At 41.1% G+C, this 25001-nt stretch overlaps 3 protein-coding genes and 1 long non-coding RNA gene across 4 annotated transcripts in view; 2 read left to right on the top strand and 2 right to left on the bottom strand.

The window, feature by feature from the left end:
- zbtb45 (zinc finger and BTB domain containing 45) overlaps window positions 1-5342 on the bottom strand; it is an 11126-nt gene extending 5784 nt beyond the window's left edge. The window contains exons 1-3 of the mRNA XM_042393561.1: window positions 5254-5342; window positions 2487-3830; window positions 1966-2100 (exon numbers count right to left, since the gene is read on the bottom strand). Of these exons, the coding sequence (XP_042249495.1) occupies window positions 1966-2100; window positions 2487-3542 (1191 nt within the window). The 5' untranslated portion in view covers window positions 3543-3830; window positions 5254-5342. The remainder of the gene's footprint in view (window positions 1-1965; window positions 2101-2486; window positions 3831-5253) is intronic.
- LOC121884645 lies at window positions 5251-10480 on the top strand. Its single transcript, XR_006092395.1, has 3 exons — window positions 5251-5339; window positions 6005-6110; window positions 10398-10480. It is a non-coding gene; the product is annotated as an uncharacterized LOC121884645 (long non-coding RNA).
- LOC121884632 (hexokinase-1-like) lies at window positions 7553-25001 on the bottom strand. The gene is made up of 18 exons (XM_042393552.1): window positions 24538-25001; window positions 21799-21947; window positions 19889-20008; window positions 19384-19479; window positions 19184-19283; window positions 18656-18839; window positions 17799-17954; window positions 17359-17592; window positions 16513-16817; window positions 15346-15494; window positions 14869-14988; window positions 13972-14067; window positions 12915-12926; window positions 12057-12156; window positions 11740-11923; window positions 11463-11618; window positions 10224-10457; window positions 7553-8746 (listed from the first exon to the last, which is right to left on the bottom strand). Exons 2-18 carry the CDS (start codon window positions 21853-21855, stop codon window positions 8596-8598), a joined length of 2454 nt encoding a protein of 817 aa, XP_042249486.1. The 5' UTR covers window positions 21856-21947; window positions 24538-25001; the 3' UTR covers window positions 7553-8595.
- The window catches only part of myom2a (myomesin 2a), a 68697-nt gene continuing 55199 nt past the window's right edge, over window positions 11504-25001 (top strand). The window contains exon 1 of the mRNA XM_042393512.1: window positions 11504-11590. The gene's annotated coding sequence lies outside the window, so the exon portion shown is untranslated. The remainder of the gene's footprint in view (window positions 11591-25001) is intronic.

Raw genomic sequence — 25001 nt, 5'->3', positions numbered from 1 at the left:
GGACTTCACGTCATCTGACAACTCGTTGTTGGTTGTACAAGGGTTGTACGAGTTGGTTGTACGAGGGTTTCAACTACTGTGCATTGACAAAAATCCATAAAATGTTGGTTTAATTAGATGAAATGACAGCCTTTGGCTGACGTTAGGCGTCCATGTTTACTTGGTTTTCAGGCACTTTGGTAAAGTGCCAAGTTGGATATATCTGAGCTTTCAGAAAAATCCCAGTTTCCCAGTTGTAATTATGACTTGGATGTTGATGTGAATGATATTTATAAGTCAGAAACTCGTAATTACACTAAGTCCGATATGACATAAACGTGGCCCGGTCATTCAGTTGCAATTCAGAGGCAAAAAAAACCACACAGGGTCGTCTGGGAAAAAAAGTCGAACCTGGCTCAACTTTTGCCAGACTTTTCCAATTCCTTTCTCTGCTGCTGTCAACTGTCATTTGAGTGTCCAATCAATGCGACCAACCTCCACCTCTCCACCTTCATTTTCATAAGAACTCGTCTAACAGGTCCTTCCGGTGAGCTCATCAGGAATCCTGCTCCAGAACACTTCAGCTAGGCTGTTCTTCACTCCTTCACCACCACCAGTGTGTGGACTCCTTTGGGGGGGGGGGGTATTCCTGTTTGCCTCACGACCCCATAAAATGATGACAATGTGGTCTAATCACCAAAGAGTCCTCATACATCTCTCCTATTGTTCAGATTGAGCTCACTACAGTGTATCATATAAAATCATTCAATTAGTCTCTCCTGATTAAACTGTCCAATCTGATCACATTACGATTGCAGTTACACCTTCAATCACACCTTGGATTAACATATTATTCCATACCCTGATAACATATCCTATGGGGTAATACGAACAGATGTATTAAAGAGATAATAACCTCACCAGCTAAGAAATATCCATTGTCTCACACTATATTTCATCGTATCGCCAGTCCAAAATGATTTTTTGAATAAAACAAATAATGTCTGGTCACTCATCACAGTGATGATTAGTCTGGTAATCACTCCTGTCAGACGTCACCAGGTTTAGAAAGCACACAGTTTTATTGGCCAACTAAGTTTGCATATATAGGGACATGCTGTGCTACTGCCAAGACTCATATTAAAGATATACACTGTGTAGTATGTTGTATATTTTTTTTAAAAATCTAAACAAGTAAGAGAATCCAATCTGGAGAGTGAAAAGATTAAAATATTAGAAAAAAGGCACAAAATTAATCGCAAAATCATCCGACGTTCCACTTTTGCCATAACCGTGTTACACATCTAACATTTAACAATGTACAACACTGATCAAAAGAAGTTGACTTTCATATAGTCTGTGCTGAGACATGTAAGTAAGAAACAGTTTCTCAACATGTCATTTGAAATAAAAAGCAAAACTGCTCAAAAACAGCAAAATTGATTATTCCAAGAGGTGTTAGGGTAAATTGATGATCACACGCTTCACTTTGCATGAAAAACATAATGTTTTAACCTCCTACATAGAGCGTTTTTTTCCATTTCTAATGATGACTTCCTATGCACCACTTTTGAGAAAACTGACAGCCAAGGCTGAATCCTTTTGACTGTGTGGCAGATGTTCCTTGTGTAGTCTGCAGGGTACAGCAGGCTGCGGCATAAATCCGCTCCACCATGTTTTTATCTCCACTTACTTCAGGAGTTGTGACAGAAATGCTGAGCATAAATTCATAGAGGAAAAAAAAGATAATTCTCAAAGTTTTGCTCTGAAGCAGAATGAGCTGTTTTCCACTAAGTTATTACCTTGATATCAAGGCTGAACATTTCTAATCTGAAAGACCTTTTGTACTTTCAGTTTTGTCTTCCTGCAAGCAGTGATTGATGAATTATTACAATGATAAAAGGGATCTTTACATCTCTTCATCATCTCTTATTTTGCATTTTCATTGGCTCCAATGACTGCAGCTCACCTCTCAGTTAAACCCACCTGTCCAAATCCTGCCATGGATTCCTGGGAGCCCTCCTGCTCTCCATCTCTTCTCCCGTCTTCCAAGGCGTAGACAGTCCCATCTGTGTCCTGAACCCCTTCATCTTTCACCACCACTCCCTCTCCTCCCAGCACCTACAGCAGAGGGAAAGAAGGTTCAGTTTTAAAGGAGTATAGCAATTATGCTTTTAACAGTCAAGCAGAGCAGCGGCAGGTGCTAAAAGGCAGCAGATAGAGTCTATAAGAAGAACAGAGCAGCGACAGCCCTTTTAAGCAGGTGCTGATAAGTTTAATGACCTACAGTAAATATGCAGAAGTCCATAGAATGTCAACAAGGCAATTATTGATGAAGTTAAGACGAGAGCTTCTCTTCAATTGTGCAAAGTGCAGAAACATCTCAGCAATATACGCCAATGCAGTGTGAGAAGAGGGAAAAGCAGAAAAAGAAAGGAAAGCAAACCGTTGCAGCTCTGCATGCCTGAAAGCTGTAACCATGGCAACCCTTCCCCTTATCCCCCTACCTGGAGTCTTAGCGGCTGTCTCTGCTTGCGGCTGTGGCCCGCCCCCCTGTCTCGGTCTCCATCTCTTCCCCGCTCTCTGCCGTCCAAGTCCTCCTCCTCGCTGTACCTGTCCATCCCCACCAGGTCATCAGAGAGGTCAGTTGTGTTGCCGCGGAGGCTGTCCCTGCCAATGCTGTCCACACTGCCCACACCGGAGCTGCAGCCCGCTGAGAGGTTCCCTGTGCTACTAGTGCTGGCTCCGTTGGCCGTATGCCCCAACAGGTCTCGGAGCTTGTACCTGACGTCCTGAGTACAGCTGGAGCTCTGCTTCATGAGGATTGTGCCGGCCCCAGAGCCGAGCCCATCACCGCCGCACATGGAGCCGGGGCCCATGTCGCCCAGCACCATCAGACTCACGGTGTTGGCTTGCTCCATTGGGCTGCTCTCACTGACGCTAACGCTGGCCCCCAACCCCCCGCCCATGTTACTGGCTCCACAGTCAGCCATGAAGTTAGAGAAGTTTGGGTAACCCCCACCCCCACTTGCACCACCAGAACAGCTCGCACTGCCACCGCTCTCCCTCCCTTTCCCTCCGCCGCGCTCTTCTTGTTTAGGGAGAACCCCTCCGAGCATCCCTCCTCCCGCTGCTGCCGCCGCTGCCGCTGCCGCAGCTGCACTCGCCGCCCCCGCTGCCGCCTTCCTCTGAGAGATGATCTGGGTGCACTCGTCAATGACCGTCTTGATCTGCAGGATGCTGGCGGCGGTGAGGATGCAGAGGGCCTGTGATTGAAGCACCACCAGTGAGCCACTGTACATGAAATCCACGAGCTGCTTCACGGTTTCGGCGGGCACCAGCGGCGGCACAGAGATTTCAGAGTGACCCAGTAACAGCTTGTCCTGAAAGAAGGGGCTGCCGGCCGCCAGCACGCAGGCGTGGGCGCGCAGTGAGGCGTCATGTATCCGCACGGTCACGTCGCAGAAGAGGCCCTCACGCCGCTGCGTGCGCAGGGCTTCCAGAACCGACTGGCTGGAGTTGTGAAGGTGGATGTAGTGCACGGTCTCTGTGCCGGACGCCATGGCGGGAGGCGGTGAGTCGCTGGGGACGGGGTGGGAGTGGGGGTGGGGGAGGGGGGGTAGGTGTCTGGGGTTTTGCGTCAGCTTGAGGGATAAGGAGGACAGGGAGGGAAACGGGTACAGTGCATGGGCCACGGTGGGGCCGTGTCCCCTCAAACAGTCATGAGTCTGATGGAAGCTGAAACTGCTGCTCTGCTGTAGTTCAAGTGTTTGAGGAGCTGCCTTTGTTCTCCTGAGAGGGATGGAGGTCAAGAGGTCGTCTCCACCGGCTTCACTGACTCTGTTAAAAGTCTGTTGAAATAAATCATAATTAAAGTGATTAAACATGAAATGCAGTTGTATTAAATGTTTACATTAGTGCTGAAGGCTTACTCAATAAAACCATGAGTCAATCAACAGGAAATTCAAAATCTAAAATGTTGATGATTGATCCTTTAAGTTGTTTATCAAAAATGTTATACATTCTCTGGTTCCAGTTTCTCAGATATGAAGATTTTCTGTTTTGTATCGCTGTAAACTGAATATCTTTGACTGTTGGTCAGACGGAAAAAGACTTCTGGAAACTGCAGGCATTTCAAACTATTTTCTGCAAAACTGAAAGGATTAGTCGATCAACAGAAAAGAACTGGCAACAATTCTGATAATCAATCAATCCTTTATGTCATTTTGTTGGGTCCATCTTTCCTAATCTGACGCTTTCCTTCTTTTCTCTGGTTTGTAATGGATATTTTCCACATTCATGCTTTGGACTTCTTGGTCAGACAAAACAAGACATTAGAAGACGTCACCTCGGAATCTGAACAATTGTGACGGGCATTTTCACTATTTTCTCGTACTTAACAGACAAACAGTTCATCGTTCACTCAAATAAATAACAAACAGGTTAATCAATAATCGAAAATATTCACTAAATGCTGCCCTTGTTTACATTTTTACACTGATTTGTTACATTTTCAAGCCAAATAACGAAGCTTTAGCTGAAGGTGACTGACAGCTCAGCAACTGCTGACGTTAATTAAACATCAAATGAATCGCGCGCATCATCTGGAACACCTGTTTTGGACAAATGACAGCAGCACGTGCCCTGCGCGAGTCCGGCAGCTCCTCAGGTCCGTTTATTTGCACAGTAGGTGGCCGGTAACGCAACACCAAAGATAATATGACTGTTAGTTGTGCTAAACAGACGCACGGAGAGTGAGGTAATAGACGCTGAAAAATCAAAACACCTCGTTAACTAAAAATGTATCTTTAACTGTCAGTTACAGTAAACAGGTTAACTACTGACCAGCCGTTTAGCTCCAGCAACAAGCAGGTTAACGGTAACAAGCTAACGTTAGCTAGCGTTAGCTGTTGACATTAGCCACTCAACTCCCGTTCGGGAAATCTGCACGAAATGCACAGATTCATACATGCAGACTAAGCATCGCCATCGATTAAAAAACAAACGTCAATTGTTTAACATCCGATGGCAACTGGCGACGTGCCTCACGTAACACAAAAGCAGCTTTTGGAGCTCGCCCCCACGCTCCAATACAATGCTAACCTAGCTAGATTACGAGCTAGCTGGGTGCAAATTTCCAAAGACACAACTAGTAAAGTTAGCTTGCCAGCTAACGGGCTACCACCCTTTTCCACACAGAGCGTGTTATAACGTTACACCGAAGTAGTTTACAGCTATAGCGTCTTTGCTTGTTGTTTAATCGTGACTACATACCTGCAATGTGCAGTGACAGTTCGGCGCTTGTTAGTTTCGGGCAGATGGATGCAGCAGGAAGCCCTCAGTATAACGCACCCAACCTGGTGAGAGCTGGAAACAAACACATGCACACAAACACACGCAGACAGACTCACACACATACACACACACACACATATACAGACACCAGGCACATACAGGGATGTAGAGTTCCTCCTGCTTTAAAAAAAAATAAATAAATAAATCCACAAATGTTCATATGCCTGCAGTACTTCTCACAAATTATTGCACACAAGCTCACACCCTTCAAAAAAAAGTAGAACAAATACCTGCACACAAGCCTATATAAAACACACAGCAGGGTCATTAGACATGAATGCATCCAAATGCATGCAAACACATCTGAGCACACCCACACACACACACTTGAGGAAACAGACTACCAAAAAAAAAAAAAAGATGACACAGACGAACACAAAGACTATTGTTTAAACTCTAATCTATACATTTGATTAAAATGTGTATGTTCCTCATGTCATGGAGAAGTTGGGCATTGTCAGCATCATAAAAGAGGTAAAATATATGAAATACACTGTATAAAGGACAAAGACACATCTTCATTATAACGCATTATGACATTTATCATGACAGATTTACATGTTAGCAGAAGTTGACAGGTATTTAAATGTGCAGCTCACTCACAGGGTGTATGCATGTGTATCTAAAGGCCAAAAGAGCGTTTACTTTAATTATCCTCTGTGTGCTGTAGCCTTGTTCCGGGTGCATAAACTTCAGTTACAGTGGCAGCAGGTCTGGTGACCTGAGCACAGCCAGATTCCTGGATCAGCTTGTACTCTCAAGGATGAAGGCTTGAAGTGAGTATGACGTAGTACTGCACAGACAAAGGACAGTTGACGTAAATAAGTAAAAGTAAATAAGTAAATGTTTAAGTAAAGTAGTGACATTGGATTAGAGGAAGATTTACAGCCCCTTTCCAAGATGATGAGTGATGAGTTGCCATAAAAACACCATGATAGCCATTTTTTCACTATTCTCTGATATTTTAAAGATTAAACGAGTAAATAATCAATCATCAAATTAAAGGAACAATATATTTCCTTCCTTAAATATTTCTCTCCATGTCGTACAGTACACGGTGTACAGGAGGACAGAACAAATTTGCTTTGTAGCAGATGAACGATAATGTTACAGCCGTATTAGGCAATTTTGCATGACGTCAGCAAACGGCACCAAGACTAACTCTTTGAATTTGCACTATTCAAAAGCAGAGAAATTATGCAAATGAGCATTATAAATTGTCTCTCAGCACAACACCTGCAGCTGCTGAAGCGTGACAAAACCCAGGGCTGAAAAAATTCTGCTTCTGCAGGCGACGACTCTGTTGTTAAGTTGTCATTAAGCTTATTTCTAAATCATATATTTTTTTCCTGATTTGCATATTAACCAAAAGCAGCATAGGTCATATTGTCAAGTTATTAGATGAATATAATTTCATATCAGGACCACCTGTGCACACTAATGCAATCCAATACAACAGCTCTGCCATAAATTTGACTTTTATGAAGCTTATACATTTTCAGCCTTTGTTGACATTGTCAGAAAGATGATAATTCTACTTTATGTTTATTATTGAGGTCGTAGTGGTTGGTTGTGGTGTTCCTACTATTTAGTCCATCCCATTAACATACATAAAGGGGGCAAAACATAAGAAACCCTTTACAACATAATGATAAAATCAGTATACGCTGATTTGGATTGCATTAGATTTCACAGGTGTTCCTAATAAAGTGCTTGCTGAGTGTATATGTATTCGAAAATGTTGCTATTTATTAAAGGACAATAACCTTTCATGGTTTCCCTTTGAAATAAACATTTCTTAAGGAGACAGGCTGTTGAATTCCATTAAAAACCAAAGTAAATAGTTTGTATTAACATTAAAAATGTCTGTCTGAACTACTACTCCACCTTTAAACAAATACAGGCGCTTGCCGTCAGATGTGTAGCCCCGTATCGGTATAAATGCTGAGCCGCAATACACACCCACATATCAACTAAGCTTCATGAGAGAGGCTAATTACTCTCTTCCTTGTATCAGATAACCGGCCCCACGTGTGTCCGCCCCATTATCAGGTTCCCCCGTCTGGTATTAAAAGTTCAGGGATGCCTCTGCTGCTGCTGCCGCTGCTGCTGCTCGATAAATTTTTAAGAAACAGACACCAGGATTTACTCCACAACAAAATATAATTTAATGAATTCACTTTTTCACTGTGTTGATCACAAATCTATAGTGATGTGTAAAAAAAAAAAAAAAAAAAAAAAAAAAAGATCCAGCACTCTCCTCTGTCTTAATGTAAGGCATGCAGTCTCCACAGAGCTTTGGACATTGAAAGCTACAGGTCATTACAGTAGGACACACTCACAAAATACACACAAAAGCGCTCATAGTATCCACTCTTTTCTCGGGGGCCCAATAAACATTTATTCTTTGCACATACAATGAGTAGAAGTGGGATTCATCACAACACCGAAAGTATAGTAGTTCACAAATAGCAACAGGATACGCTATAACACTTCCGCTGGGCCTTTTTTTTTTTTCTCTACCTTCTCAGCTCTTGAGGAATAAATGGCATGGTGCGCTGCTGGAATACTTTAATATGTGAGTTACATTGACAGTTACACAAAAAAAAAAAAGGGGGGTTAGTAGCTTAGCACATCGTGTGAGCATGTTGCACATATAATGAGGATGATTTTTAACAGCCGTGACTCTTGCATTCAACCCTTTGCAGCGAGCCCTTTTGGACCTGGTTTTTTCTGAACCAGCGGAGCTTGTAAAAATGAGTTTCATCATTCGGTGAGAAGGACGTCCTTCATTTAGAAGTTACATGCTGCTGTTGTAACTCTCATATAAAAAGTGCAGACATTATCTTGTGTCTATGGTGCAAAAAATCCTAATGACCTCTGGGATTCAAAGTGGCCTCAGCTATATAAATACAATTATATATTTGCCTCCATATAAAAATAAAATTAGCAATACACAAATATTGCACGCCTAAGGAGTTTCAATTTATCAGATTATTGACAAGCTATTGAGGAAAATGTACAAACATGGAAATAATAAACCTTCTGGTGCAGTATAAATAAATATTTAGATATTCAGTTTTAATTCCCTATGCATGCAGCATGTCTCTCTGGCTGTTGGGGGGGCCAGGTGGGGCAGAGGTGGAGTCACGGCTGCCAAGAAGGGGTGGGGGGGAGAGATGGAGTCGGGCTGTGCAGTGGGTGAAGGTCACGGCAGAGCAGCAGGTAGTTTCTCCAGGACAGAGTGGTGGGCGGTGCTTCTCAGTGCTGCTGCGCGTCCAGCTCCCTTTGGCGGCAGCCGACGGCGGTGATGAGAGCGGCTCCCTTGCCGCTGCCGTCCTCCGATAGCAGGAAGTTGACTTCACATTTGGGGGCGAGTTCCTTCACCGTCTGCTGGAAGATCCGAGAGAAGCTGTGGGAGGAGGAGAGCGACAGGAAACCGTGGTCAGGAGAAATGCTTGCTAGTGCAAGAAACAAATGCTGTCAGCTGTCAGTCAAGCTTTACAACTAGGATGAACATCAGGGTAGAGCAAGACAGTTAGTGTCTCATGAAGAATTACAAAATTATCTGGATAGCTGAGAAAAAAACTCTTCTCGGCATCCTGCTGAAATATGTTATGGCGTCTTGTGGTTGCTGAAATACGGCGGCTGCCAAAAAAATTCAAAGATTGATGCCACTAAGCACCAAAAAAGAACATTGGAGAAATACACTGCAGGGAAAAAAATGGTCTTTGCACACCTGTGTACAGACAGGTTTGTAGAAGATAAAGAAGAAAAGCTCCCGCACATTGTCAACACATGTAGACAGTAGCTATGTTTTGGTTAAGCAACCTTTGTCAGGTATTTCACACAGCAAATGACAGAAAACCTATGTATGTATGTATGTATGTACAGTATATGTTTCCCCACCTTCCCCCTTAAAGTAAAAAAACCTACTATCAGTGGGCAGTAACCACCATTCCAGATAATAAAATGTTTCACAACTGCATCTCCACCCTTTCCCCAGACTTACGAGACTGTTGATTACTTGCTCCCTACGATTGGCTGATTATTCTGTGTGTGTGTGTGTGTGTGTGTGTGTGTGTGTGTGTGTGTGTGTGTAAATATACCGTACGCAGGCTTGCTATCATTTTTCTGTGTGAAATGTCTGACTAAAGTTGCTCGACCGAAACATAGCTACTGAATAAATAAGTGCTGACAGTGTGTGGGAGCAGAGAAATACAGTGTACAAAAAAAATTGACCGCAATTATGATGACACAGCTCGTCTGTGTGTTCCTGAGTTATGGAGTGTCTCTGTCGACACAGGCTGCCGGAGAGACGATCATATTTGATAGACTTTAGTGCCTACCACTGCTTCTAACATCTTCTGACAAAATATAAGTTATCTGTTGTGATGCATATAACGATTATTTTCCATTTAATCCTTTAGTTTGTAAAATGATTGAAACAGTGATTAGATTTCTTATGTTGTCTGACCAACAGTCCGACACCCAAAGATATTTAGGTATTTAACAAGCCCAAACCATCAAATGTTGGGCATTTTTGCATACATTTTCCTTTTTTGCCATCTTTTCACTAGTTATACAGTTTAAAACCATAGAAGAAGAGTCACTCTTGAATAGCAGTGTCCTGATATTTTAGCAACCCTCTTTACACAGGCTGACGTGATGTTTCAGCGTGAAAAAATGAGCTACAATAATTCAAAAGTGAGTTCCCCTCTACTTGAGTCACATCACTACTCTTCCAAAATGGTTGATACCAGAAAAAAATAAATAATTACAACCTTTACAGCCTGATGAAACTCAATATATACTGTTGTGTTTTAGAGTGAATGAACCTCTCTCCACCCCAAACACGCCCTCTATTATGTTCTTATCCCGTGTCTTACTGTGGGTGCAGCTTGTAGAGCGTGCCGTCCACGCCCACGGTGACGTCCAGGTGGTCCAGTCTCCTGTTCTCACGGATCTTGTCCACCACAGCAGCCATCCCGGCTCCGCAGATCTGAGCCGCGCGGCGGGACACCGTACCGCACACCTCCTTGACGATAATACTGTCATCACAGGTGCTGTCGAGCCCCAGCTGCTGCAGGATCCCCCTGACCTGCAGCAGCGCCAGACGATCGCTGTGGAGCGGGAAGGGGGGGGGTGAGAGCGTGTCAGAGGTCAGCCAACAGCAGGAGAGTCACCGGATACCTCACAGCTGTTCCCAGAGGCTAAGGTAGGCTTAAACAGTGTATAAACTCAAGTCGTCACATTGCATCCCCCTCCTCCTCCTCCTCCTCCTCAGTCTTAGGTGTTATCCCACTAGATGTTACTTTTCTGTGAGTTCTGCTGCTGAAGCATGTGCTTACATGTGCTTATCCTCTGCTCCTCTTAGCCATATAAACCAATACATATCCTATATTTTACAGAACAGCCAGCTATGTCTGGTGTTTCACGTTTTTTTAATTAGCTTTTTCCTATCGTGCAGGAAGCCACCAGTTTGCATTAATTTCACTGCAGTATGAAAATCAACCCGCACCTGTTCGCTGTTTGATCTACTTAGATAATCCATCGCAGTAAACATCACATCTGCTTTGACAAACACTTTAATACTGTATGGAAGATAACACCTCTTGGGTATTTGTGTAGTCTTCAGTACAGTAGCAGCTGTTGTAATTTAAGTGTTGAAATTTACTGCTATCAGTGTATCCACTTTCCCTAAACCTGCATCAACTATTTTGTTTCACTTAATTTCCTACATTTCCCATAGTACACCTCTCCACCTTGCTTAGAATGTAATATGCAGCTCCATATACCGAAACGAACTGAGCTCTTTGTGTGATTGTTGAATGTGGGTACAAACTAGTGGCTTTTTGCAGCTGAAGTCATAACACAGAACATTTTTATGTCATTCAGCTCAGTTTTAGTTGCATTAAAATCTACTGAAATTAACTGTTTATCTAATGGAATTATAGATATTTAAATTACACCACCGAGAGTTGCATGAGATTTTTTTTCGGAGCAGGATGACATCTCCGGGTGGATTTTTGATAAATATGATGGGTTGTAACAGTCACAACGCTACTGTGTCCGATTCTGAAAATAAAACTGATTTTGATGTGGCAAATGTGAAAGTATTGACTCACCTCTCTATCTGCGACAGGAACTTTGTCTCAAAGATGCCCCTGGTCTTCAGCGTCTCTGAGATTTGTCCCCGGAAGAGGAATCCACGCTTGGTCAGATCAATCAAAATCTGCCTGACGATCTCTCCCAGGTACATGCCGCTGCACATCTTCTCATATCTGAGACGTGTAAGAGAGAGATAAACCTTATTTAGCACTAAGATGACAAAACACCCATTGAAGAAATTACAGTTTTCTCAGTAATGACCAGATGATGCTACAAAGGATTGCTTTTAAATACCTTTGTTTTCCTTCGTTGAGCGAGTTCTCATCCACTGCCTGGTCGTACTTCGTCCTGATGTCATCCAGGCATCCGTTGTCTCCGAACGCCCCCCACTCCATATTGACACACATACGACCCTCGTTTCCGTCCACTATCTCAATGTTCTGCAACTCTTCCATATAACAGGCGTTACTGCCCGTCCCTGAGAGGAGACAAAACCACAGCTCAAACATCTCAACAGGAACCTCAGCGATTACCTTTCTTTAAACTTTTCATAACAAATTAGGGGATTAAATATCTACAAGATGTTTTAAAAGAAGTGGTGTCGAACTCACCTGCGATCAGCCCCACCTCACAGGTGGGTTCCTCATATGCGCAGGTCATCATGGTTCCCACTGTGTCATTAACAATGGCAACCACATCCAGCTCAAACTCCTTTGAAAATATACAACAAAGAACATTTTATCTCAGGCAGCAATATGACAAACAGACATATTTACACTGTCACTGTTTTATCTCACAATTCAAGAATCATGCGTTGTGTTACAATCCAGTAAATCAATGCACAGAGTAGATTTAGTTTGTTAGAGGTCAATTTGATTGAAATAATCTTATTACCAAACAGTTTAAATCATGTTGCTATTTTTTTTTTTTAGAAAGGTAACGCTAGATAGTTGTTTCTCTTTCTCTGTAATGACAATTACCCAAACTAAATCCTTACCAAAATTATTATAATACGCAATAATTACTCATGATTCCAGGTTTTCACACATCATTAATGTCCACATTTTTACATCAAACCATTGTCAATAAATTGTTGTGTTGACAGCAGGATTAATATCAGGCCTGGCAACTTTTTCACAACCCCACACTGAGCACAATGTAGTTCACTCACATTCCTACACAGGCTATACAGTAAAATACACAGGCTGTTTCAAAGAGCTGCAAATATCAGGAGCTCTGCCAAACACACAAAATACAGAGTCAAGAGTCATCCTCGTCATCGCCGTAGTAATTCAGAGTTTCAATAAGACCCCACACTGCAGGCACAGATGGGCACACCTCTCCACAACAGTCTGAAATCGGTTTCCCAAGGCGTTATGACATGCTCTTACAACAATAAGCACACACTGCACCAGTCCGGCATTGGTTTTTATATGTCGGTTAATGATTTACAGTCACTTAATACTCACTGGTTCCTCCATCTAAAAGGGTGAAATTGAATGTAAGAACCTCAAAAGTGATGACATATGAATAATTAAAACTTTCTGAGTAGAGAAATGTTGCACAACAATCAATATTGAAATGTGTTTCATTGTAAAGAGCGACTTGCTGGCTCTGCTGTATGTGCTGCTGGTGGATAATAAGTGTTGTCCAGCTGCAGGTTAACAGAGTAGGGGGGCGGTGAGAAGTGTCTTTATGCTGAAACTGCAAAATTGCAGTTAAGTCCAAAGGTGTCAGTAGGCCAGGATTAGCACTTAATGTGGTCATGTGATGCGGTTGACAAGTATAATATCCTCGTGTATTTTAGAAGGTGGTCTGTTTTCAGTTGTATCTCTATATTCTTCTTCTGTGTGGGGCAAATGTTTTTATTTGTGTACTTTTTCAGAATTAAGCAGCAGTTTTGTACAGAAGGGATATGCAATGGGTAGACAAAACAAATGCTTCATGACAAAGGCCTTTAGGTCTAAAAATCACAGCAATAACATTGTTGAAGAAGCTGGTTGAACAGCAGTGAGTGACATTTGTAAGGTATTAAAGAGATCTGTCAGTCTGAGCTTTGATATAAGATAGATAAGAAACCGAGCAGTCAAAATGAGCCCAAACTGCAGGGGCAGTTGGTCCAAAAACACTTTTTTTTTCAATTTTTGTTTGCCATATGACAACAAATGACAAACAAAACCTACATTTTCAAAGATAAACAGCAGTTAGAAGCTAAAACTAAACAAGGGAAATATGGAAGATATTAATAGTATAGATTGTTGACAAATCTTAACCTAATATTATCATTATGTATCATTAATGTAATGTAAAGCTTTGATTTAATTATTTTAAAGTTTAAGTTCTTTATCATGACATTCTTACCTTAAAAAAATCCGACAAAATCATACTATTTTCACTATTGTCACATGTAGCGTAATGTGTTAAAAGCAACAGACAAGCTAACTATGGTGTATGTGTTATCTGTGTTGCTGGAGTTGTAGTAGCAGCTAATAACGTGACTGCATCAGATGTATTTTCTGTCTGTACCTCTTTCCTCTTGATTGCGTCACGAAGAAGCTCCACCACATCTTCACCCTCACAGTCTGTGGCTTTGAAGCCTTTGGTCCAGGTTACGAGGATTCCCTGAGGATCACATGACAATTTGTGAGACGACATCTAACAAACACTGTGTCTGGATGGAACAACATTTTATAACCGTCTAATGAGTTGGAGCGGCCTTCTTTCTAGATGGGAACCATTGATACCCTGCACATGAAAGAAAAATATAGATGTAGACGTTGGACCTCATGCAAGAACATTTTCGTATTCTTATCCAAAATCTGTCTTTTTTCTGTGAGGTTTGCTCGTACAAAGTCGGATTCACGGATATAAGGCGACCTGTTCCTCTCTGTTTGTTGGGAAGTTTCATCCACAAAATGTTACAAGATAGTAGCAAGAGGAATTCACACTGCTGAGATTCAAGTACCGCTGTCTGCGATCATCAAACAAACGTAGCAGTGTCAGTAGTCGTATTAGAAGACCCGAAACGATTAGAGAATATGAATCCAGCTGCCAACAACATGTCATCAGAGCAGCGTTGTACTGTGACAGAAATAAAGAGGGAATAGTTTGACATGATGTTAGATGCCAAAAAACGTCTTTCCAAAGCAAACGCTCCAGGAGGAGAGAATATTACAGCCTACAGTAGGTAATGTTACAGTCAGCTGCAACACAAGATGATACTGGACAGAGACCTGCAGGAACACCCTGAGGCAACAACTACTGAAATGTGGAAGCTGCTGAGCCAAAATATGCAGATAAAAATATCATTTTGCTAATCTCCGCCTTCAGGTGGTAGGAACCCAGGTCTGGTCTTATTTTAGTCAGATAAAAATAAACGTAGAATTTTTGCTATTTTTTTTAGATAATTGCTAGAGAACATACTGCGTCCAGGCTGGTCTGATGGCAGGGGAAGGAGAAGGTGAAACCCAGCGGCAGACGAGCACTTTTCATTCCCATGTAGTCCAGGAAGTCGGAGATGCAGTGCACGATGTGGTCAAAGAGCTGGAAAGAGACATGTTTTTAGTGGGGAGATATGAGAAGGTTTGACATAGCTTTACCATCTATGGTGAGTCAAAAATATCTGTTGGATTGCCGCCAGAGCGATCAAACCATTGTAGGTTTAAAAAGGTTTGGAAGGACAGATCTGCCAAATGTTTGTTTTGACTGTAATACTGATAGATAGAAGTAAATCTATATTAGAAACAGAAAAAGTTCAGGAATAAATCTATTACCAGTCTAGTAATACTAGTACTGTTAGTAAGCTAGTAATACAAGTAAGCAGCATTTCAAGCAAAAGATATTTCTAAATAAGCATAAAATCCTCAAGGACAACAAAGAAACAAAACTGAGGGTTGTTACCTCTTCTCCTGTGCCCTGCATGACTTCTATGGGAATGGCGTAGATTTTGTTATGCATCTCCACTGATCGCCTCTTCCCGCTACGGATCTTTACCAGGAGCACGCGGAAGTTTGTCCCTCCAAGGTCCAGAGCGAGGAAATCTCCATTCTCTGCATTACAAGAGAGGCCTTGTTAGCCAACAGAACTAAATATCTCACCCCTAAATACGTTTTCTACCATTGTATTGATTTTATTTTTTTCCCTGACACTTAAATAATACAATTTAAAAAGCATGGAGGTCTACTTTGACTTAGATTCACAGTGATTCATAATGTCATGATTTCAACTTTTACTGCCATATACAGAGAATCCCTGGAAAAAATGTAAGCTACCAAAATCTTAATGTACTTGTCTGAACATCTTGTTGCATGTGACATTAATCTCTTAACTGCCAATATTAGATAAGTTTAATGTGATAACATTTAACATGGTGATGCCTGCTGATCTTTTTAAAATAAAGTGAAAGAACCTGATTTATGGCTACAAGTTTGGAAAAATGCCATGTAGACAAACTGTTGTCTATTGAAGTACAAACCGGGGAGACTCAACTGAACTTCGCAGTCCATAACAGTGCAGTCCTCCATTAACTACAGCAAAGAAGAGGATTTAGTTTGAGTTGTTTCACCTCTTTGTTGATTTAAAATATTATTGGCTGACCTGGTGATGTGAGCACAAATACACTGTTAGCGTTTCCAAGGTTTCCCCTAATAAAATGGTTGGTGGATGAAAACTCTCTGATGGAAAATTAGCGTCCAAACGTCCAGCTGGAGATTATCAACGTAACTTCATCCTGATGTCTGATAAGTAGGGCTGCTTGCACTTATGTGGTGACTTATTCCTCACACATCCCCGGCCGAGTGTGACTGATTGGGCTATTTGCCTCTACTTCTTCCGATTAATTATTAAAATGCTGCCTTTGTTGTTTGATATAGTGCCTCTCTTGTTTCCCTTAAGGGTTATGTTATATTTATGTTGTATCGACACACAGCTGACATATCAGCTGAAAAACTAAAAAGAATTCATCATTGAAAATAAGTATTATATATAAAATAAATGATGGCTGTAAATAAATTATAAATTATTAGTTAATAATAAATAAATTACAAGAGGAAACAAATTCTTTGTCACCTGATCCATCCGGTGTACTTCGGACAAAGGTGGGCAACATTTTGACTGACGCTTCCTTGTGGCTGTCCTTCTTGAGGCCTCTTTCAATCTCCACCCTCATCCGTTTCTTCACTTCTAACAGCTGCGCTTTGCTCAGCCGGAACTCCGCCAAAGTCTGCTGGATCTGTCGCGCCTGCTCCGTCAAACGGTACGCCACCGCCGTCACCATGGCCGCGCCTTTGCCGCTCCCGCTCTCAGACAGCAGGAAGCGGACGTCCGAGTCCGGGACCAAGCGACGCACGGTCTTGTGTAGACGGCGGGCATATCTGTCCAGAGAGAAGAAAATATTGTCATGAAAGAGGCCTGATCTGTATAACGATACCCAAAATGTTCTTTATAGGAGATCAGAACACCGAATCCTCTTTAGAAGTGGACGTATAGAAGATACTGTAAAGTATTTGAGATGGTGTTGAATGGTATGAGCCTTTCCTACGACCAAATCACCGCTTGAAAAGAGTATTTTATGAAGAAACTTCAACCCCAAACCAAAAGCAGCCAAAAGCATTTATGTCTGTGTTGTTTTGGGTTTTTTTTAAAGATTATTTTATGGGTGTCTGAAATCTTCCCACAACTAAAAGGAATGTCTGGTGTGCATCCTCTATATTCCTCTGAGGATTTTGTTTATAGGCTTTATTTTAACTGGAGTTTGCTTTGCTATCCCCAAGTTCCCTATTCATCATCTCATTCTGGTTTTGATGGTCTTTTTGGGGGGGAAAGTCTAGGCAAACAAGAAGGCAAATTTCCATAAACTTCATCACAACTTTCAGTATTAAGTATTGCTTGAAGTTACTCTTTGTCAAAACTCACTGAGGGTGCATCTTGTAGAGAGACCCGTCGATACCCACAGTGGTGCGGAGGCGTGCAACTCCTTTGTTTTCCTTTAGGCGAGAGAGGATGCCACCCAGTGTGGAAGCAATTAGATTTGCCGAGCGGAAGGATACAATGGTGCACACATGCTGCACAGCCACGCAGTCTTCATCTGAAGGCTCCACCCCGAGCCTCGTCAGGATTTCCATACATTTCTTCAGCCCTTCCTTAGTCCTGAAATCAGAAGTATTTACCAGTATTAAAAACCTTATTCATGTCCATGTAAAACAGTCACCCATACCTTTAAAACCTCATCGAATAGTGTAAAATACTAAAGTTTTTGTTTTCATGCTTATAGAAATTCTTTGCAATAATGGTTTTCTGATCAAATGAGATAATGTGCAGCATATGATGTATATTTTCACGTCCCCCCCACTCACTTTTCAATGGCAGAAACGTGTTTCGTCTCAATCTTCCCTTTCGTAAGGAGCTCAGGGGTTATCCGTCCCTCAAACAGCAGACCTTCTTTGGCCATCTTAACCAGAATGAGTCGCACCAGCTCTCCCATGTACATCCCACTGACCATCTTTTCAAACCTGAGAGCAGAGAGATGATTACAGATGAGGCGTCATGTGTACACACTTAGCATTAGTCATTCCATCGTCTTTTCAAAGAGATCTACAGTAGAATTGACGTGCTTCTGTTGCTTGATAGGATGCGGTTTTGGAAAGTCTATACCCCCTTTTACTATTTCTAGGAGGAACATTATGGCTGCACTTTAGGCCAAAAACATCAAGAACTATATGCTCCTGATACATGCATGACAAACAGGGACAGGATCCCTAGGAAATCAAGTTCACTGCTTTGTTGTAGGAGATAAAATGCCTCTACTGAGGTGGCTACATAATTAAAAACAGGACTGATGCATATCAACTGCACTATGCACTCATTTACATTTAGGAAAGGGGTTAATTCAGAATATATGTATCACAGAAACCACATCCTTTAAAAGTTTGGTTTCAGCTCTTTGTTTTGTCCTCCAAAAATGGACGACGCTTATCAAGTGGTGGCTTTTTTAATGTTAAGATTACAGCAGTTGTATGTTTAGCCTTATTTTACGCTGCATGTATCTTTCACCATTTTGAACCAATGTTGGCCAGGGGTGTCTCATAGGTTGGAGAAGTAAAATCAGTTTTTGAAAAGGGCAGTCATTAATCTGTAGGGGGCATTTCTCAGAAAGACTGTGCTTGTTTAGTAAAACTCTTGCCTGAATAAATAAAGGTTCAAAATATCTTACAGCTGCTTCCCTGGGTTGATGGAGCCCCTGTCGATCTCGCGGTCGAACTCTGTGCGGATGTCTTCGAGGGAGCCGTCATCCCCGAAGGCGCCCCACTCAGTGTTGACACACATCCGGCCCTCGTCTCCTTCCACCACGTCGATGTGACGCAATTCCTCCATGTAGGAGGCATTCGTCCCCGTTCCTGAAAGGATGCAGAGCTGCATGACTCCTGTGGTGCAAGGCCTTTTTTTGCTCTGCAGAGCTCAATATGCAGAGTGCATCATCCTAATGATGCCAAGGTTAGGATTGTAATAACTTTGGCGCCCCCACATGTCAAACTGTGCTCATGGTGCTGAATGGAGCTTCGGATAAATGTGTTGACTGACTATGATTTTTGCCCAAATGACACAACTCTGATGAAAGATTAAGTGCAGTCATTTCCTCCTGCAGTAGATGCTGCAGCAGACCACAGTGAAATTGTATAATCCTCTTTGTTTGTTTGCCCCGCCCAAGATTAATAAAAAAAAATCCAATCTGTGTCTTTACCTATGATGATACCCACTTCACAGCGCTGATCATCAAAACCACAAGTCATCATGGTACCAACGGTGTCATTCACCACCGCCATGATGTCTGCCTCATAGTCCTGAAAAAAATGAGATAATCATGTTAAACTCAAAGAGAAAATCAAAAATAAAAGCCACCAGTCGAACGCTGTTAAGTTTGAACTAAACTTGTAAACTCACCCCTCGTTTCTTGATGGCCTTGTTCAGGAGCTTCACAACATCCATCCCTTCTACTCCACTGGCTTTAAACTTCTTTGTCCATGTCACTAAGACTGCCTATAAAACAAGTGGTTTTATAAGACTGAGCTTTAAATTACAGTTAAGACAGTTTTGGCAACACTGAAGGGTCTGTCCATTGCTATTCCAAACACAGTTTGGTCTCCAAACACATTTAGGAACATTTTGTCCAAAAGATACTGTGACTATAATTACACTGTATTCAAGTTTTCCAACCACCTACTTGTTTTAGAAACCTATTTAGAGGCAGTCTTGACAATTACAGTACACTTAAAGTGTTGAAAGAATTTTATCTGACATGTCTTAAGAGTATATTAAGCATCTAAAATTATGAAAACAACATTTCTGAGCAGGTAAAAATGCCTTGCCATAACTTTTTGGCCATCTTAATGTAATTTCATGTCACATATCTGTTGTAGTCTGAGAAATGAATTGTGGCACAGTTTACCTCATCCAGTTTGGTTTGGGCACAGGGAAAGGAGAAGGTAAATCCTACAGGAAGCTTTTTGTCCTTGATTTTTTGCTTCTCCATAAAGTCACCCAGGCACTCTGCAACATGGTCAAAGAGCTGCAGACAGAAAAGAGACTTTGACGCTAAGGAATAACAAGAAAACATACCAAAACATTTGACCAAATATGACATTTTTTAAAGTTATTATTATAGATTCATGAACTGTTCTCTCATATCACATTACCATTACTGGACATAAGCATAAATGCCAAAAGACTTGGCGGTTCCAACTTCTCAAATGTGAGGATTTTAAGCTTTTATGTGTCATAAAGGATAATAAACTGAATATCTGAATATTTTTTGACTATTGATCAAACAAAACAAGACATTTGAAGATGTCACAGACATTATAACGGGAGTCATTCTGACATTTTATACACGAAATTATTAATCGAGGAAATCAACAGATTATTCGATGAAAATAATCATTAGTTGCAGCCCTAATAAAGTTTGTTAACTTACTCTACACAATGACAGAGGAACAGTTGATGTTTCAGGCTTTACTCAGTTTTACTTTAAAACCTTTGTGGCCCGTCCTTGTCACAGGTTGTATGTGTTCAACCAAAGAGTGACGTTTCCATTGGTTCTTTTCCCTTATTTTCTATCTTATGGATCATTTCAGATCATTGACAACAAAGGATAATACTGTATATCGATGGCCAAAGAGCAAAACCTCCTATCTGAAAAATGCACTTTTTTTTGAGAAAACTAAAAAAAACTGTTGTTTTCTTGCAGAATGCTATTTGTTAAGGACACCCAATACATAATACACTGTTTTTGGACTATATTACTATATTATATGTTAACAATACTGTAATAACCATACAAAAATACCGTAATATTGTCCAAAAACAGTGTATTATGTATTATTAAAGAAGTTTTCTCAAAAAAGTGCATTTTTCAGATAGGAGGTTTCGCTCTTCGTCCATCGATATATTGTACCAGGTGACAATTTGGTTAACAGTGTTTGTCATATATCAATAATTAACTTGAGTTCTTGAAAAGCTTTCAGACCACTTTTTGAAATAGTTAATTTTAGTAACTTGACAGCAAACTTAGAAACTTGTTTTACAAATTCCACTCTGACGATGGAAATATTTATTTATAATTTTTATATTTTACCAAAGCACTCTCCAGTAAAACAAACCTCGTTGTTAACAAACCTATTCATATATCACGTTACGTTTTTTTGGCCAGCTGTCCCCCTTGACATTTCATTAAACAGCATCTGTCTGTGCTCTGTCTGAGTAAGTCATGCTCTGAACCAATTTACACAGCCTCAGACAGTCACTCATGTTTTGGTTATCATGTTACTATACGACTGCCAGCTGTTCTCTCCAAGTTCAGCGTAGGTCAGCGTAGCTTCTGACGTCACTCTCATTACCCTGAGCACTATTAAGAAGGTCATTTTACACTAACTGATCCTCAACCCAACTTTATATGCTACTGGGCTCTGTACTGAGGGCAGACACAAACATTACAACTATTCTGCAGTGGAAACAACTGAATGTCTGACCTGAGTCACGTAGCATTTTGTCGCAACATCCAGACATTTTTAAGAAAATATGATTCAGGTCTGATTAGGAAGTCACAAGGAGTTTCTACTGCAGTTTATTGCATTTTCTGTAGAATATGTCTGACAGAAATTGCATTGTGTATTTTCTCTTTTCATGTCTGTGAGGCGCTTTGTGTTAGCTTGTTTTTGAAAAGTGCTGCTTTATCTGAAAGCTTAATGGGAAAATAGACAAGACGTACAGCAGAAATGATAAGCTGCTTCTTGAATCTATGAAAACTCAACACGTTTACATATATTTGACTAGGCGACATTTAAACACATTTTCGTTTACCTGCGTCCCGCTCCCGTGAATGATGTCATCAGGGGTGTCATAGACCTGGCTCTCCATTTGGACCGGCTGCTTCTTGTCCTGCGTCACCTTCACACGCAGGATCCGAAAGTTTGACCCCCCAAGGTCCAGAGCTATGAAGTCTCCCTTTTCTGTCAGAATGAGAATCAAGCATTAGAGATTTAAACATGTTAATTTGCAAGATTCTTGTTTTTTTGATCTCTTTACTTGCATTTCCCAGAGATTATTAATCTATCAAACGATGTAAGAAGTACTGTGGTGTCTCCTTCCCTCTCCTACATTCCTTTTACATGTTTTCAAAACAAACCAAGTGCTGTATTTCCTGTGTGCCAAATGATTTTCCCCAAGCAAGATATAGATTTAATCACAATTTCAAACAAAATGTCCCAGATTACTCTAAATATGGGGCAGAAACAGCCTAACATATAGGGTAACTAACTAAGTGACCTTAAGGCCCCCAGCAAGCACTATTAATTTAGAATCTGTAACTTTTAGGGAGCTAATAAAGTGATTGTTTGGTTGCATGACAGTGTAATTTTTATCTAATTGGTTTTTAGATGGTTTACTGTGCTAAATTAAGTCTCTCACTCCAGGGAAAGTTTTCACTTGATTGGAATGAAATTGTGATGTTTTGTTCGGTTTTTATTTCGCGTTACGTCTCCGTACAGCTCCAGAAATGCTTGGCCCAGTTTTGATGTGAATGTATTCATTTTTAATATCCTACTAAAACTGGAGGCTTTGCTACTGCTCCCAGAGGCCGTCGTCATTTCCAAGCTAGACAAAAGAAAAAGGAGCTTCACATACAGAGTACACCGCAGAGCAATCGACATGAATTCTTTTGGTTAACGTACGCTGTTGTACTTGAGATACGGCTCATTTGCTCTCTCTGTGGCTTCAACTTTTAACCTATCCCTATATAATTGTGATTAAATCTCAATATGTAAACTGATCGCAAAAAGATGAATGTCAATAATAAACTTTAAATGTTTGAGGTGGTGATTTCCCTTCCAACCCATCAAATGTTATGATCAAAGATCTTTTATTAACATCGGCATGGGCAACACGTTTCACTCTGCTTGTCGTTGGGCTCTAAAATTTACTGTACACACTAATATTCCACTATTATTCCCAATATGGTAATATTCTGAATTTGATACGGGTCATGTAAACAGTATATTCTGTTTGGATATTCTGAATTAGGCCTTATTCCGAATGTAGCATTTCCCGACTAAGACGTGGGATATGCCAATATTATTCTGGTTTTAGGAGCAGGAGCAGCTGTTCAAGGTGGGCTGGCAAGCAGAGCGCGCCTTCTCCACGACGGGGACGGAGGGGATTGGTTATCATCCTGACACACAGCCATGGACTGACAGTAACGACTCCAAAACACCACCAAAAACACTCAGCAGTGAAGTAAACATCATGGTTAGATTTATAGTATCATTCATATCAATATCACTTATAAATATCAGGTAGCAGCTCGCTAATGTTTTTCACCTTGCTGGTTTACTTCACTGCCTGCAGAAATCTTGAGATTCCCATTTACACTGGAGCAGAAGGAAACCCTGAAAACCCTCTGCATGTAAACAGGAATATTAGTGGAATATTCATTCATTAGCCATGTAAGCAGCTTAGTAGGAATATTGTCTTTTTCGGAATAAGGACAAAAACCGGAATATTTTGTGCGTGTAAACGTTGTCATTGTTAAAGATGAAACCAGTGGTTTTCAACCTTTTTGACTTTTGACGTCTTAGAGAAAGCAGTGTGTAGTCGGGGTCACATTTCACATGTCTATGAGTTGTTAACAGCTCCACCAAATAGTGATTTTTCCCTCTGAACTTCTCACATGCTTTCATTTCAATAAATGTTCAAATGATCCAATATTTCACCAAAAATCAAAGATTAGATCTTCTTTCCTCTCCCATTAATCATCTCACGACCCCTCAGACTTATCTGCTGACCCTTTGGAGGGGCCTGACCCCTAGGTTGGGAAGCACTGGACTAAATTAGCTAACTGTATATAAAGTAGTTGAAACTAGCTCCACCTCCAGCAGCTACAACAGTAACATGCTGCTCTAACACTGATGCTTCACTATTAATAATCCAATGATGTCATATATAATAATATATCAGTCAGAGGGACCAAACCACTACTTTTACTGCAATACTGTATTTTAGTTAGTTGTAATGGAGTATTTTCACATTGCTGTACTGGTACTTTTACTTTAGTAAAGGATCTGAATACTTTTCCACCACTGTGACATGCCGTCGCTGAGATGCAGATCATGGCGGTCTGTCTTTAGAATCCAGATCTCTGACAGGTGTGTAGTAAAACACACAAATAACAAACCTAATGATTGAAGTTCATAATAGAAACAACCACAATGTGAAACCTTCAGAGACAAAAGGTATGAAAAAAGAAAGCGCCCACGAACAAAACGACCTTATTTTAAGATGCACTTAAGCTAGTTTTCCACAAAGCCCTTTTATGCGAGACGAGCCGCCAGCCAGGTGCTGAGGTAGAGTGTCACCGCAGACGTAAACCGATCCTCCGTAGAGAGAAGCTTTCTCGTAACATCAGATACGGAGTTGGTTTCATTTTGTTATTCTAAAATGAACAAACAACATGTTGCCTGTACTGTATTTCTTTCTGGCAGTCAAATAGTGTAGTAGCTCTTTTATTTCACAAACATGGATCCGATTGATTAATTTAACACTCACCCAGAGCGACTTACAATGAAAAAATAGACAAGGATTAATGTCTTGCAAAAGGACACTGCAACAGAACACATGATAGTCTGTGAATGTGCGTTTACTGGTACTGGGATCAACTCTGTGACCTTTCAAGTTACAAAAAAAAAGCTACTGAGACATCCCGCCTCCTAACATAACAATGTTGTTCATGTATTGCCACCGTGACTGTAGTGTTTGCTGCATTACGCTATTTATCCTCTTGACCTGAGTGGAATGAGCTGTGACCAGGCTTTGACATATAGAAGTGTTACTGATTTGCTGCAGAGCATGTGTCCATTTTAAAGCCTCGGCCCCTCTATAATCTCAGCGCTAGCGCTGTATATGTAAGCTGTAATGCTACTTCTCCGTTTATATACATGTTGAATTTTCAGTATTTATTGCTGTGGTTTCATTGAAACTGAGAATGTGTGTGTAGGGGGGGGGGATTCACT

Source organism: Thunnus maccoyii, chromosome 2 (genome assembly GCF_910596095.1).
Source record: "Thunnus maccoyii chromosome 2, fThuMac1.1, whole genome shotgun sequence".
NCBI classification, from domain to species: domain Eukaryota; kingdom Metazoa; phylum Chordata; class Actinopteri; order Scombriformes; family Scombridae; genus Thunnus; species Thunnus maccoyii.
The sequence above is the reverse complement of the archived record's forward strand: the minus strand, read 5'-3'. Positions and strand labels throughout refer to the sequence as shown.

Coding starts and splice junctions, on each gene's coding strand:
- LOC121884632 (XM_042393552.1), bottom strand. CDS start 21,855: ATGGAGAGCCAGGTCTATGACACCCCTGATGACATCATTCACGGGAGC. Junction 18,840..19,183: donor TGAAGTGGGTATCATCATAG/GTAAAGACACAG, acceptor GCATCCTTTCAG/GAACGGGGACGAATGCCTCC. Junction 17,593..17,798: donor CACGTTTCTGCCATTGAAAA/GTGAGTGGGGGG, acceptor TTCTGATTTCAG/GACTAAGGAAGGGCTGAAGA.